This window comes from Rhinoderma darwinii, chromosome 7, assembly GCF_050947455.1.
Source record: "Rhinoderma darwinii isolate aRhiDar2 chromosome 7, aRhiDar2.hap1, whole genome shotgun sequence".
Classification (NCBI taxonomy): domain Eukaryota; kingdom Metazoa; phylum Chordata; class Amphibia; order Anura; family Rhinodermatidae; genus Rhinoderma; species Rhinoderma darwinii.
The window spans coordinates 74,623,387-74,640,124 of record NC_134693.1 but is presented as its reverse complement, the minus strand read 5'-3'; the positions used below and the strand labels follow the sequence as shown (position 1 = coordinate 74,640,124).

The 16,738-nt window shown below is 42.7% G+C and overlaps 1 protein-coding gene across 1 annotated transcript in view; it reads left to right on the top strand.

Moving 5' to 3' along the window:
- GUCY2C (guanylate cyclase 2C) overlaps positions 1 to 16,738 on the top strand; it is a 255,706-nt gene that overhangs the window by 84,561 nt on the left and 154,407 nt on the right. Inside the window, exon 8 of the mRNA XM_075832286.1 lies at positions 6,763 to 6,825. Coding sequence (XP_075688401.1) covers positions 6,763 to 6,825 — 63 coding nt within the window. The remainder of the gene's footprint in view (positions 1 to 6,762; positions 6,826 to 16,738) is intronic.

The window sequence follows — 16,738 nt, the reverse complement described above, 5'->3', positions numbered from 1 at the left end:
ATAGCATTCCTGCCCTTCTGAGCCCTGCCGTGTGTCTAAACAGCAGTTTATGATCACATGCCGTATTGCCGTATTCGGAAGAAATTGCTTAACAAATGTTGGGGCGCTTTCTCTCCTTTATCCCTTGTGGAAATGAAAAAATGCAACTTTTTAGTGGAAAAAATGTTGATATTTATTTTCACTGCCTAATTCTAATTAACACCAAAAAATTATCCCTACATGCTGCAATAAGACCAAATCAAACGTATCGTAGAAAGATACAAAAATACTTTATTGAAGACAAACAACACAGTTGATCTTGACACTTTAAAAATAATCACCCATAAAAACAATGTACAATAAGTACTAGGAGATAGACAGTGTTGAATATAAGGCAGGGCAAACAAAGGTGGTACTATGCATATTATATCATACAATATGAAGTATGTACCATGGGTATAAATATACTTGTACCAATATAGCACAGCAAATGCCTGAAGTATGACCACAAGAAACATATATGGTAACAATCATAGGAAAATCATTAACACCTCATGACACGCATACCAGAACCCACCATGAGCCATTCCACTGCCACAACACTGTCAGAACACCCCAACGTGCGTTTCGCACCTGGCTTCGTCTATACTTATTGATATATGACCTTCAAATATATAGGTATTCTTTTTTGGTTTAACTAATTCTAATTAATTCTGCAAAAGACCTGTGGGGTCTAAATACTTACTATACAACTAAATAGATTCCTTTAAGTTTAATTTCCCGAATGGGGTCCCTTTTTGGGGAGTTTCCACTGTTTTGGTCCCTCAGGGGCTTTGAAAATGCGACATGGCACCCATAAACCATCCAGCTAAATTTGAGCTCCAAAACCTATATAGCGCGCCTTCCCTTCTAAGCTTTGCCGCGTGTCCAAACAGCAGTTTATTACCACATATGGGGTATTGCACTGCACAGAAGTGTTTGCTTTACAAATGTTGGGGTGCTTTTTCTCTTTTATCTATTGTGAAAATGGAAAAAAATCTGAATCTGAGCTAAAACGACATTTTATTAGAAAAAAAACCTAGATTTTCATTTTCAAGGCCTAATTTGACTAAATTCAGCAACAAATCTGTGGGATCAAAATGCTCACTATACCCCTTGATAAATTCTTTTAGGGCGTTAGTTTCCTAAATGGGGCCTATTTTGGAGGGTTTCCACTGACTGTTTTGGTCACTCCGGGGCTTTGCAAATGCGACATGGCACCCATAAACCATTCCAGCAGAACTTGTGCTCCAAAAGCCAAATAGTGCTCCGTCCATTCTGAGCCCTGCTGTGGGTCCAAACAGCAGTTTATTCCCAAATATGGGGTATTGCCGTAATCAGGAGAAATTGCTTTTGAAATGTTGGTGTGCTTTTTCTCCTTCAAGCCTTGTAAAACTTGATCTTTTCAACATTTTATTGGACAAAATGTCGATTTTCATTTTCACGGTCTAATTCTACTACATTCAGCGAAAAACCTGTGGGGTCAAAATGCTCACTATACCCCTCTATAAATTCTTTGAGGGCTATAGTTTGCCAAATGCTGTCTTTTTGGGGGTGTTTCCACTTTTTTGGCCCCACAAGACCTCTTCAAATCTAACATGGTGCCTAAAATATATTCTAATAAAAAGGAGGTCTCAAAATCCACTAGGTGCTCCTTTTGATTCTGAGGCCGGTGTTTCAACCCATTACCACACAAGGGCCACATTTCTGAAAACGGCAGAATCTGGCCAATAAATGAGTTGCGTTCCTCTGGAAAAACCTTCTATGTTACAGAAAAAAATTGATTAAAATAGATTTCTAAAAAAAAATAAATGAAATTTATAAATTTCACCTCCATTGTGCTGTTTTAAATACTTTGAGGTGTGCAGTTTTTAAAATTTGGTGACTTATGGGAAGTTTCTAATATATAAGGCTCTCAAAGCCAGTTCAGAACAGAACTAGTCCCTAAAAAAATAGGTTTTGGAAATTTTCTTGAAAAATAAAAGGATGTAAAAAAAAAACTATTCCAACATAAAGTAGACATATGGGAAATGTGAACTAGTAACTATTTTGTGTGGTTTTACTATCTGTTTTACAAGCAGATACATTTAAATTTAGAAAAATGCAAATTTTTTTTACAAATAAACACTGAATTTATCAACCAAATTTTTCCACTACCATAAAGTACAATATGTCATGAGAAAACATTCTCAGAATCACTTGGATAGGTAAAAGCATTCCAAAATTATTACCACATAAAGTAACACTTGTCAGATTTGAAAAAAATCGGATTGTCCACAAGGCCAAAAGAGGCTGTGTCCTGAAGGGGTTAATAGGCGGTGTAAGGAAGTGACTGGAAAGGTCATAGATGGTGTCTATATTTCATTAAGGTTTCTCTCCTATACACGGCGAGGAGCTCCAAGTATCATACAAAACAGGAGGTAAAACACATTGCTAGTTTGTCCCCATGTTGTGTGAACGGTATGGAACTTGGAGGTTTTGTAGTGTCCTGGGTGGGATGAAGCCTCCATTCCCAGTCCTCTACCTATTTTCCTCTGCATTGGCCTCATTAGTACATGCAGCTGTACTGAGGCCTATTTAAACCCGCACAGCTTTGTGTAAGCTCCCTCTGGGAAGAGCAGTGTTGCTGCTCAAAAGCTGTGTACAAACTGAAGGTACAGGTTGCTGCTATATTGTATGTAAGACAGAGAGGGAGCTTATACTGTTTAGTTAGTGCTTGGACAAGCAGGATTTTGTTTGTTTTGTTTTACTTTGTGCAACCGGTATAGTTTTACGCTGTCAATAAAAGCCAGAAAGGACCCGAGCTTTGGACACTTGAAACCTGTGTCTTTGTCTTTGTAAAGCCTGACTCTGGCCAGTGAGCTAAATCCCCCACAGCGGACACTCAAATTAATATTGGTAGATTGAGACAGGTAGAATTTTATCATTTAAATCTATGGTTGGGCAAAGGAACTCCTTGGAGATCTTAACTGGTGGCAGACGTAGGACGAGAATGCTTGTCCTGAGCGGCGGGTCGTTGCCGCATTAGGACGAGCATTCTCGTCCTGCAGTTAAACTGTCACGGTGTGTGATCACATGGTGACCGGGCAGTGACATCAGCTGTCACACATAGCTGATCGTCCCAGCCATCGGCGGCGGGACCAATCGCAGTGCTCCTCGCCCAGCTATCGCTGTGATTGGTCAATCACTCTAGACTGACCAATCACAGCAGAAAACTAAATATAACGCCTTCCTCAGTGACAATCTCCTCATTTCTACCACAGTTATGACGAGGAGATCGGACATTTAGTGTGTCCCCTCACAGGTGTAAAACGGCACACAAAGCCCTTTTTTAACCCCATAAAGCTCCCTGATCCATCCATCCTTCCCCCGACCTTTTGGGGACCTGTCAAAAGTTATTTAATTTGTTAAAAAAAAAAAGATATCTAAAAAAATATATAGGTTGTAGTGTGGTAGCGTAGAATATATATATATATATATATATATATATATATATATATTCTACTAGTGTGTATGTGTGTATAGTTTAGTTAGGTTGTATGTGTATATATATATATATATACATATATATATATATATATACACATACATATATATATATATATATATATACCCCATGCAAATCTCTGAAAAAAAACGTGTGAACTCCTTTTTTGCGCTGACTTTTCAGGTGCTGTTATTTGCTGTCATAAAAATTTAGTTATGGCTAAACAGATATACACTGTGGAGGAGGCCTATGCCATGTTGTATTCAGACAGCGATACCGCCAGTGGAGATGAGGCACACGTCCTTCTCCTGTCATCCTCTAGCGATAGTGAGGAACCGCCACAAAGGCGGAGTAGGCAGAGTGAACAATGAAATATTTTTTTACCCCAAATTCCTGAATTCAGTTCTGCCCTGGAATAAAAATTGATACCACTGGGTACACTGAATTGGATTTTTTTTTAAAAAACCTAATGGTCACACAAACAAATCTATATGCCGAACACGTTCTGGCCATTCACACGACATCGTATTATGCGGCCCATAGAGGCCATATGTATGTGGCATATAACAAGTGCGGCAGAAATTAAAAAATTCTAGGGGCTCCTTCTTAATATGGGACTTCTTAACCCCTGGAGGCATTATCACGTACATGTACGTGATAAGCATCATAGGGAATTGTGGAGCGCGCTCACGGGCTGGGCATGCTCCATACTCAGCGGGTGTCAGCTTTTTATTACAGGCCAGGAACAGCGATCGTGACCGCAGCATCTGAGGCGTTGAAAAGAGGGGGCGGCCCCCTTTTGACATCTCATTGGGCCCCCCTGTGATAAGATCACAGGGTGCCGATAGGTGTCATAGCAGCCCAGGGGTTTAATGAAGACCCCCAGGACTGCCTTCACTCTGCCTGTGTTAAGTCGTGCCTCTGGCACGGTTAAACAGAAGCCTATACAAATGACAATATATTGCAATACGTTAGTATTGCAGTGTATTGTACTAGCGAACTGTGTATTGTACCAGTTGAAGAGGGTTGAAGTCCCCTAGGAGGGCTAATAAGATGTGTAAAAAAAAAGTCAAAAATCCCCCTTTTCCCATATTTCCTCTAAAGTAATGTAAAAAATAAACAAAATTGGTATTGCTGCGTCCGTAAAAATCTGAACTATTACAATATACTATTATTTAACATGCACGGGGAACGTCGTAAAGAAATAAAAAATTGAAACCGCCAAAATCACAGTTTTTTGGTCACCTTAGCTCTAAAAAAATTAAGTGATCAATAAGTAATATGTACCAAAAAATGGTACCAATAAAACTACAGCTCGTCCCGCAAAAAATAAGCCTTTATTCTGTGCAATCCACCGAAAAATAAAACAGTTAGGGTATGTGCACACACACTAATTACGTCCGTAATTGACGGACGTATTTCGGCCGCAAGTACCGGACCGAACACAGTGCAGGGAGCCGGGCTCCTAGCATCATACTTATGTACGATGCTAGGAGTCCCTGCCTCGCTGCAGGACAACTGTCCCGTACTGAAAACATGATTACAGTACGGGACAGTTGTCCTGCAGCGAGGCAGGGACTCCTAGCATCGTACATAAGTATGATGCTAGGAGCCCGGCTCCCTGCAGTGTGTTCGGTCCGGTACTTGCGGCCGAAATACGTCCGTCAATTACGGACGTAATTAGTGTGTGTGCACATACCCTTATGGCTCTCAGAATGCGGTGAAACCCAAACATTTTTTTTTCTCCAAAAAGTAGTAAAATATATAAAATAAACCTATATAAATTTGTCATCACCGTAGTTGGATTGAGCCACAGAATAAAGTTAAGTTGTCATTTTTACCGCATGGTGAAAGCCGAAAAAAACGAAAAAAAACAACAATGTAGGAATCACAGTTTTTTTCCAATTTCAGGCCACAAAGAATTGTTTTTGTTTCCCAGTACATTATATGGTTCCATTAGAAACTACAACTCCTCCCGCAAAAAAATAAGCACTCACACCACTCTATTGACAGAAAAATAAAAAAGTTATGGCTCCTGGAATGTGGGGAGTGAAAAAACGAAAATGGAAAATAAACAAAATGGCTCAGTCTTCAAGGGGTTAAGAAATCAACCATATGGTCCTACTGGTCGGCCAAAGTTTTATAAGCTACCCCAATGTACAGGGCTGTAATAGTGAGAACTGGCTTTGAGGCAATATTAAAGTTCCTCTATTACAATGATAACAGCCAGTGCCTTCTGCATGGTGACCCCAACCAGGACAGGTTATTTAAAATTAGGCTGCTTACTACACTTCTGAGTGAAAAATTTTCAGTGGCATACACCCCAAATAAAGACATTGCCATAAATGAGTCACTTGTGCTCTTCAAAGGAAGGCTACGATTTAGGAAATATTTGGCAAAATATGGAATAAAAATTTATACGCTTTGTGAGAGAGAAAGTGGATACACTCACAGATTTAGAATTTATGAGGGAAAAAAACTCCCAAATCTGCCCAACAGAGTCCCCCTCTTATCCTCAGTACAAGCGGCAAAATTGTGTGGCATCTTTTATACCTCCTGTTAGATAAAGGTTATCACTTTATATAGACAATTACTATACTAGCATTCCACTTTTCCACAGTCTGTTTGAAAAACTACAGTCGCCTGTGGCACAATACGGAGGAATCAAAAAGGCCTCCCAAAAAAGTCTGGTCGACCAAAAATTGAGGCCTGGTGATAGGCCATTGTGTAATGGGATTGTGATGGTGACCAAATTTAGGGATAAAAAATATGTTTTTATTATCACGTCTATTCATGGGGACAGCAGCACCCCTGTTCCAGTAAGGCTTCGTTCAAATCTACGTTAGGGCTCCGTTCTGACGTTCCATCAGAGCTTCCCGTCAGAACGGAGCCCGGACAGAAACAAACGGAAACCATAGGTTTCCGTTTGCATCACCATTGATTTCAATAGTGACGGATCCGATGCAAATGGTTTTTGTTTGTCTCAGTTGTGCAAGGGTTCTGTCTCTTTGACAGAATGAATACTGTAGTCGATTTCTACCTCTGCATCCCTATAGCTATGCCCTTGAGTGCAAATACTTTTTCACAGCCCTGGGTAATACCAGATTCCTCTTCAGTGCATTGTGTGTGTTGATCTCTGGCTATGACACCAGCATTGATTCATGTATTAATAGCATGTGATTTTAAAACAAATATTGTACAGGAAATATGATGTGATTCTGAATGTGATTTAATGTTCGTTTTATTTTGTTTTTTAGATTGATGAGGATAAACGGCGCGAATCAGTACCAAGACTCAGACGGGGAAAATATGACAAAAAGGTACACAATTTGAACCGAGCCAAGTTTTTGTTTTGTATTTATACAACACCATGCCCATATGCTCTATTAGGGTATGTATATATAATAGAGGGTTTCCCCTTTACCAGTTAGAGCAGAGAGAAGCCAATGAAGAGCGGCTCTTCCGCTAGAGAATCCAGCGTGTCTGTGCATTACACAGAATGGCTCATTGACTTTAATGAGTGGATCATTTACCATAAGTCACTACTACATTGGAAAAATGCACTCACTGGCTACTTACCCTGGTGATAACAACTGGCTAGGGGTCATTTTAATGAGCATCGGTCAACAAAATATTTTTGCACAAATCCCCTTAGATTAATATAATAAATATATTATTCACTATGTGAGGGTTATTTTCTTAATGTTAGGGTATGTTCACACGTAGTCAACAAAAACGTCTGAAAATCCAGAGCTGTTTTCAAGGGAAAACAGACCCTGCTTTTCAGAAGTTTTTTTACCAACTCGCATTTTTCGCGGCGTTTTCACGCCGTTTTCGCGGCGTTTTTTACGTCCGTTTTTGGAGCTGTTTTCATTGGAGTCTATGAGAAAACAGCTCCAAAAACGTCCAAAGAAGTGTCCTGCACTTCTTTTTACGAGGCGTAATTTTACGCGTCGTAATTGCCGTACGACGTGTAAAATTACGCGTCGTGTGGACAATACAGCGTTATACCCATAGAAAGTAATGGGCAGATGTTTGACGACGTATTTGAGACGTATTTCCAGACGTAAAACGAGGCAAAATACACCTCGTATACGTCTGAAATTTTGCCGTGTGAACATACCCTTACTGAGTCTCTGTTCCCATATGCATTAAGAGCCTACATAGAAGGAGTTGTCAGGGTTTCTGTGACTTATTGCAACATATAGAAATGGGTTGTGTTTTTTCCAGTGTCACCAGGGGCTATTTGTGTGTAACAGAAGTTGATGAGGACCACACAATGGTTATTTAGGCCCTGATAAATAAAAAAAAATAGAATGGAAGGAGGGTTTACTTTCTTTCTCCTGTGAATGTAGCCTTACACTGTGTTCTTCCTAAATTGAATCTGTGTATCTTAATAAAAATATCTGCTTTTGACTATTCATTTGGGATTCCGTCCCTTTCCAGCCGTCTTTGATTATAGTGTTTACCAGCTTACTCTTTGTGCTTACAGTTGATTGGCGCAGTACAGGGCCGGCCTGAGATTAGATGATGCCCTGTGCCAGGGCAAGATTAAGGCTGCCAGCAGTATGGAGCAGTTATGTATGATGGGGCCCCCCACCCAACTAACACAGGGTTTCCCACGGCAATGCTTCTAGGCATTTGAAGCTTAGTACAGCCTATTATAAACTGTGCTCCACAAAATAGAAGCCAGAGTGCTTGGGATATTAAAAATCCACTAAGTTAAATATTAAAAGCAGTGACTTACGTTTGATGCCCGTCATTCTTCACTCTGTACCCATAGATGGTGGGTGGCATGTAGTGAGTGTAGGTTCGTCTTTGCTAAGTGCTAAAAAGAAATGCAGATAACATTACACTCATTGCTGGCTGGGCCGGTTGCTCTCATGAAACAAAAGCATGATTAAACCAGGGGTCTTAAAAAGGATACACTGTCCTAGAGGTCACCGAGACACAGTGACTAAAAGTAAAATATACATTATATATAAAATATGTATAATAATAAAATATGTTTTCTCATCTCATACATTTACACAGTTAGCTACACTGTTTTCGTAACTCAGGAGTCATATATTATCTCATACATTTATGGTATATTAACAGAATAGCTCGCTATGCTATTTGTTTTTATCCAATTGACTTCTATTGGAGTTATGAAAACAGCCCGCTTGGCTATTTCTGTACCTCCCCTCCACTTTAGAAGACTTGACAGGTGTGAGGAGACCTGCGTTCTCGAGATGGGTGTAGGTCCCAGAAGTGGTTCCTGCATCTATCAGACATTTATAGCATATCATGGGGATATACTATGAATTTATGAGATGAGATTGAAAAACCCATTTAATTACTGCAATAATTCTTCTAAGCAAATAACAGTGAGGTTCTTGCCACACAGTTTAATCAAATTTGATAAAATTGTGTGAGAGCCATCTGCCCCAACAAGGCAGCCTCATTCAGATGGGTACAAGAAACGGCATGTGCAGCAGTGCTAACCAGTGCTTCCCTGACTAAAAAAAAAATTTTGGGGAGGAAAAGCTGTACAAACTTTGCTAACAGCAACAGATTCTTGTTAAAAATCCAACATTAAAATTCAGCTTTAAAACGAGTTTTAACATTAAATAATAACTACACTTTCATCAAACTTTTGAAATGTCATAGAGACATAGAGCCCCCCCTGTAGATAACGCCATACAGCCCCCCCTGTAGATAACGCCATACAGCCCCCCCGTAGAGAACGAAGTATGCCCTAACAACAGGAAATATGGTAGGACAGCCCTGGGGTCCTTCAATGGACCCTGGGCTGTCTGCCCATATATGGTATGTCCCTCAATAGCGTCACAGGGATTCCTGTGATGCGATCCAAGGGGCATCCCCTCCTTCTCACTTCCTCTTGAATGCTGCAGTCCGCTTTGATCGCAGCATTCAGGGGAATAGCAGCGGAGATGAGAGGTTTCTCTGATCTTCGCCGTTATAGAGCGAGGCTGCGGCTGTGTAATACACTCATTGCCCTGCTCCTGACAATAAGTGCGCGCGGTCAGCATGAGGTGATGCGGCCGGCGCTGCACTAATGAGCGGCGGTGGAGGCACTGAGGACAGAACATGGGGGTGTTTTGCAGTGCGTCCACCATGTTCTGTCTTCAGTGCCTCCGCTCATTAGTGCAGTGCTGGCCGCATCGTATCATCCTGACAGCGCGCACATGTCAGGACTCAGGAGCGGGGCAGTGACTATTACACAGCCGCAGCCCAGCTCTCATACATTCAAGTGTTACAATGTTAAGCTGTGTGGCCACACAGCTAAGTATCGAAATACATGAAATAACGGTATCAAACCGTTTGGGGTTGCAAAGTATCGAAACAGTATCGAAGTTTCGATGCATCGTGCATCCCTACTATCTAGTACAGTGTTATAAATAAGACAATTGACTACTCACCAGTTGTAAACTACACCAAAGGGACAAGTTGAATTCTATGCCCACTGGGCAGCCGGTACACAAGAAATGCAGGTAGAAGGAGCCTGGAATCTACTCACACCACGTAGAGTGGTCAGGTTCTTCACGTCACCTAAAGAAAAAAGTAAATACGTTAATACAGCTACTTTTCAACACATTAGTCAGTTCCTAACCTGCCCCACCTCATGATTTACTTACATAGCAGCATCCACTTCCATTGCACCATGCGAATCAAGTATGATCCCCCAAAATGACTTTCCAATTGAAAACGGTGATCTTGACCTACCCCACTCTGTTTAATTCTACACTGTCTACACATAGGTTCGTCATCTACTCACCAGTTGTTAACTACACCAAAGGGACAGATTACATTTTATGCCTGTTGGTGACGGCGGGGCGGTGCAAACATCAACTGCGGACAGGGCAATGTCAAATTGGCATTTGCGGCCTGCAACGGAGTCCGGCCGGAAGACTATGTATAATAACATAATATGTATCCATACCAGCGGCGATGTTAGGGTCTTATAAGAACAGGGGCACAAGGCCCAAAACATAGAACCACCCCCAAACAAACAAAAAAGATATATAGATCTAAAAGACCATGACCCCTATAGCTACACCACTGAATAGAATTAGATACATTGTCTCAGCAGACATTATCCGACATGATAGGATTAGATACAACAGTTCAGCAGTGTCACAGAATACGTTTAGATACCGCGGCTCAGCAAACAGTATCATGATAAGATTAGATACAACAGCTCAGCAGACAATATCACACGATAGGCAAAGATACAGCGGATCAGCAGACAGCATCACACATTGCTCCCCTTGTAGGTAGTGACACACACACACACACACACACACACTCACAGCCCCTATGTAGATGGTGCCATGCAAAGCCCCACTTGTTATTAGTGCCATGCACCCTTGTAGATGGTGCCACTCAGCAGCCCTTGTAGATGGTGCCACACAGCCCCCCATTGTAGATGGTGCCACACAGTCCCCCCTTGTAGATGGTGCCACCTAGCCCCACCTTGTCGATGGTGCCACCTAGCCCCACCTTGTAGTTGGTGCCACCTAGCCACCCCTTGTAGATGGTGCCACACAGACCCCCTTGTAGATGGTGCCACACAGCCCCCCTTGCTGATCGTTCCATACACCCCCCTTGTAGATCGTGCCATACACCCCCCTTTTAGATAGTGCCACACAGCCCCCACTTGTAGATATTTAACACACAGCCCACCTTGTAGATAGTGACACACTGCCCACCTTGTAGATAGTGCCACACAGCCCCCCCTTGTAGATCGTTCCATACACCCCCCCTTGTAGATCATGCCATACACCCCCCTTTTAGATCGTGCCATACACGCCCCCTTGTAGATCGTACCATACTATACACCCCCCCCCCACTCCTTGTAGATAGTGAAACACACACCTCCCTGAATATTGCGCCCCCAAGAAATAAAAAATAAAAAACTATACTCACCGAGCCCGGGCGTTCCCGCGATGAACCGAGCTCCAGCTTACTCAGCCACATTAGGCCTGAAGTGTACGCCAGCTCGATGACGTCATCGCGCCTGCGCAGGGATCCAATCAACAAGTTCGCTATTCCCTGCAACTCCGTCATTGTATTCAATTATACCCAGGGGCGTAGCTAAAGGCTCATAGGCCACGATGCAAAGGTTCTTCTTGGCCCCCCCCCCCCCCCAAACTTCTCGGGGCTGATGGCCCGCAGCTTTCAGCTGCATCGCTGGGTCCCCTAAGTGACCCAACAATACAGCACTAGCAGCCAGGGGCATCATTAAGGTCTTAAAACATCAGGGGAAATAGCCCCAATACATATGTGCCCCCCCACAAAAAAATCTGTGCCTGTATGAATATGTGCATATATATATATATATATATATATGAGACTGCATATTTATATCACTACGACCCCAAAGCTATGGATCAGATTAGATACAGTGGCTTAGCAGACAGTAGCACGCATTATAGGATTAGATACAGTGGCTCAACAAACCGTATCACACATGATAGGATTAGATATAGGGCCCAGCTCGCTGACATTGCAGCTCCAGCGCTGGACCCAGGAAAGGTAAGAATAATAATTATTATTTTTGACGTGTTACTAATTATTTTTGTGTGTTTGTGTTTTTTTACAAGTTTGGTTCTTGGACTACTTCAGATTCGAGGACTACTTCGATAACTGCATTTTTTTTATTCTCAATAAAATGGGTTGTGTGGAATTTTTATTTCAATAAAATATTTTATCTATGTCTTTGTATTTGTTTAAACTTTATAACTACCGCCCTAGTAATTGTTGCTGGCTGATTCACAACGCCCATTACTATGGGGGGACGACTTAATGTTAGACATGAAGAGGTTAACACTAATCCCCATTATTATCCTGGTACCCAGCGCCACCAGGAAGAGCCGGGTACGATCTAGTACCCGGCCATCTGTAGTGACAGAGGGGCACTGGGGCGGCCGCAGTCTGGTATTATTAGGCTGGGAAAGGCCAAAAACTGTGACCCTTCCCACCCTGGTAATGCTAGTCTGCTGCTGCTATGTTGTATCTGGCTGGTTATAAAAATGGGGGAACCCCCACATAGTGCTGTCCAATTATTTATAAAAAAAAATTATATTTTTCATAACCAGCCAGATACAATACAGCAGCACCAGGCTAGTATTACCAGGGTGGGAAGGGCCACTGTTTGTGGCCTTTCCCAGCCTAATAATACCAGCCTGCGGTCACCCCAATGCCCGACCATCACTACAGATGGTTGGGTACTGGATCGTACCCGGCTCTTCCTGGCACCCCTGGTGGCGGCGGGTACCGGGGTAATAATGGGGGTTAGTGTTAGCTTTTTCACCGGCTAACACTAAACCCCGCCTTAGTAATGGACGCTGTAAATCTGTCAGCGGCTATTAGTAAGTTGGTAGCAATAAAGTAAAAAAAAAAATACAAAGACATAGAAAAAATAGATTTATTAAAATAAAACACCCCCACACAATCCTCATTAACCATTTTATTGAGAATAAAAAAGCCGTCATCTAAACAGTCCTCGAATCCGACGTTGTCCAACAACCGAACCTGTAAAAAAACACAAAAAAACGATTAGTAAGGGCCTGTTCACATCACCGCTGCCCTTCCGTTGATGGGTTCCGTCGGGTTAACCCCTCAACAGAAAGGCAAACTGAAACCTCCGCTTCCGTTTCCTTCATCCTTGATCTCAATGGTGACGGAAACGTTGCTAAAGATTTCCGTTTGTCACCGTTGTGGCAGGGTTCCATTGTTTTGCATTGTCGACTGCGCTATTGATTCCGCCAAAACAACGGAATCCGTTCACAACGGTGACAAATGGAAACCATTAGCAAAGTCTCCATCACCATTGAGATCAATGGTGATGCAAATGGAAGCTAAGGTTTCCGTTTGCCTTTACGTTGAGGGATTAACCAGACGGAACCCCTCAACGGAAGAGCAGCGGTGATGTGAACAGGGCCTGTGTGCTACTGTTTGTTGGACCCTATATCTAAGCCTAATGTGGCTTAGGTACAGGGTCCAGCAGACAGTATTCTTATGCAGTATAAGTTGTGGCCCTGTATCTAAGCCTAACACACGGTAGGCTTTAAAGGTTGTCCAGTCCCTAAACATTGATGGCCTATCCTCAGTATAGCCCATCAATAGCTGATGGGTCGGAGTCAGACTCCCGGGACCCCCACCAATCAGCTGTTTTGAAGGGGTTGCAGCCGCTCGTACGAGCGCTGCTTCCCCTTCATTTCCCTCACTTGCTCACACTGTGAATCACTGACACATCGGTGTAGGCGATTCAGTGTGAGAAAGTGACCGGAATGAAGGGGAAGTAGTGCTCGTACGAGCGGCTGCAACCCCTTCAAAACAGCTGATTGGCGGGGGTCCCGGGTGTCGGACCCCAACCCATCAGCAAGACACTAAAATTAAACTTACCTCCTCTTCGGCCGCAGGTACTCACTCCATAAAGTGTCGGGATGCTGTGCACAGCGCATAGTGTTGTGACGTTACGCGCTGCACACAGCGATGTGACGTCAGAACCTCTGATGCGCTCCAGGAAGAGGAGGCGTAAGTACTGTCAGTTACTATAGTAACAGGGGCCCGTGTAGTTTATTACATAGGCCCCAGTTACTATAGTAACTTTTCATTGATGTGGTGTGGGGGGACGCGGCCCCCCTGGCTTCTGGGCCCAGTCGCAATTACGACCGCTGCGACCCCTATAGTTACGCCTGAGAATGCAGGTACAATTGAATATGGAAGTCGCCGGGGGCCAGGGCCTTCCCTGAGCGAGAGGGAATGCGGGGCCCAGAGCTGGAGCTCCAAGAGCACCAATGATAATCCGGCCCTGCCCTGTGCGGTTCCTCCTGTTCGCACCCCCATATGATTGTACCCTGTATGATAATACATTCAAATAACTATACAATTCGGTGTATATAAAGTGCAACTGCAATAATAAACTGTACAGTGCAAATACAGCCATACAATAGATTGGTGCTAATCACAAGCCTCAGGTGCCAGGCCATCAATGTCCTCTTCTGCAAGAACGGCTTATGTGCCCTGCAAACCCAAAGGTCGCATGTCCCTAATGCTAGCAGGCCAGTCCATCATGTGACCTTATATACAAGCTGAGCAAAACTGAAGCTCCAGACTTTTTAGACAGACAAACCTTTTAGACAAATACATTTTTCCTGAAAACAGGACACTAAACAAGTAAATAAATTACCGTAATTCAATTAAGTTCTCCCATGTGAATATATTGTAATATAATATTTATTATTATATAAGAAATGGTGAGAGATACTTTTGTTAATTAAAAGACGCAGCCTAATCACGGCATTGCATTTGGTTGCAGCCATTGGGGGGAATTTATTAACCGCTTTACTCCAATTTTCTGGTTATAAAAATATTGAGCTTAAATGTATGACTTTTCTCACCTTTTGACACAACAAAAATTGAACAGCACATTCCAACTAAATGATACAAAATGTATGCAGGTGCAAGAACACCTATGACTGCAGATATACAGCAGACAAAAAATGGCGACAGCACCCTGCAACACTAATGCCACCTAAACCTCTAAATATAAATAAATATGCACTAAAGCTAAATCTACTTACAAATAGGGAGGTTCTTAGTGCACATTTTGATCAAAAAGTGTTAGCCCACCTGCCACGACAAGGCGACCTCTGTAAGGTGGGAACCTACGCTGCACATACACCCAGAACTGGAACTAAGCCTACATATATACCTGGGGATGGTAGGATCCAGCATTGAACTGATTAAAATCACCCAGGGAAGAATGGGAGGAGTGCAAGAACAACAAGTGGAGGCAGTCACTGTCGTGGCAGGTGGGCTAACACTTTTTGATCAAAATGTGCACTAAGAACCTCCCTATTTGTAAGTAGATTTAGCTTTAGTGCATATTTATTTATATTTAGTGGTTTAGGTGGCATTAGTGTCGCAGGGTGCTGTCGCCATTTTTTGTCTGCTGTATATCTGCAGTCATAGGTGTTCTTGCACCTGCATACATTTTGTATCATTTAGTTGGAATGTGCTGTTCAATTTTTGTTGTGTTTATGGGATCAATATATGTGGGGTTAGTGACTGCCTCCACTTGTTGTTCTTGCACTCCTCCCATTCTGCCCTGGGTGATTTTTAATCAGTTCAATGCTGGATCCTACCATCCCCAGGTATATATGTAGGCTTAGTCCCAGTTCTGGGTGTATGTGCAGCGTAGGTTCCCACCTTACAGAGGTCGCCTTGTCGTGGCAGGTGGGCTAACACTTTTTGATCAAAATGTGCACTAAGAACCTCCCTATTTGTAAGTAGATTTAGCTTTAGTGCATATTTATTTATATTTAGAGGTTTAGGTGGCATTAGTGTCGCAGGGTGCTGTCGCCATTTTTTGTCTGCTGCTTTTCTCACCTTTTGACACTTTTGAAAAGTGGAAAGAAAACTTGGCAAGGTTAATCTGGAGGGACAGGGCCACCATCACGCCTCTAGGTTTGTTATTAATTCTGACAGAAATACGCGCAAATAATAACGCACATCTACCCTTTCTAATAGGAGGCGTAGATGTACATTTCTGTCGGTAGAACAGCCCAAGATGTGCCTATCAGTTTTAATAAATCTCTCTTAGGGTATGTTCACCCGGCCTATTTTCGGCCGTGTTTCGGGCCGTAAACGCCCGAAAAACGGCCGAAATATCGGAAGCAGAACGCCTCCAAACATCTGCCTATTGAATTCAATGGGAAAACGGCGTTCTGTTCCGACGGAGCGTTTTTCGCAGCGTTTTTTTACGCGTAATAAAACGGCAGCGAAAAAGAAGTGCAGGACACTTCTTGGGACGTATTTGGAGCCGTTTTCCATAGACTCTATTGCAAAAAGCGCCAAAAACGGCCGTAAAAAACGCAGCGAAAATCGCGAGTGGCACAACAAACATCTGAAAATCAGGAGCTGTTTTCTCTTGAAAACAGCTCCGTATTTTCAGACGTTTTTGACTCTAAGGGTATGTTCACACGCAGAGTCCATTCACAGGTTGCGGTTACGGTGTGGTTAGAATCACATAAAAAACGCATCTGAATACCGTATGCTTTTTTCCGCGATTTGACGCATTTTGTCGCTGCGGTAAAAAGGCAACCGCATTGAAAAATGCTCCAATTCTCGTTAAAAGCCGCATGCGTTTTTTGATGCAGTTTTTAAATATAATTCTAGCCTCACCTCAACCACAATGTGTAAATGGACCTGTCACAAAGC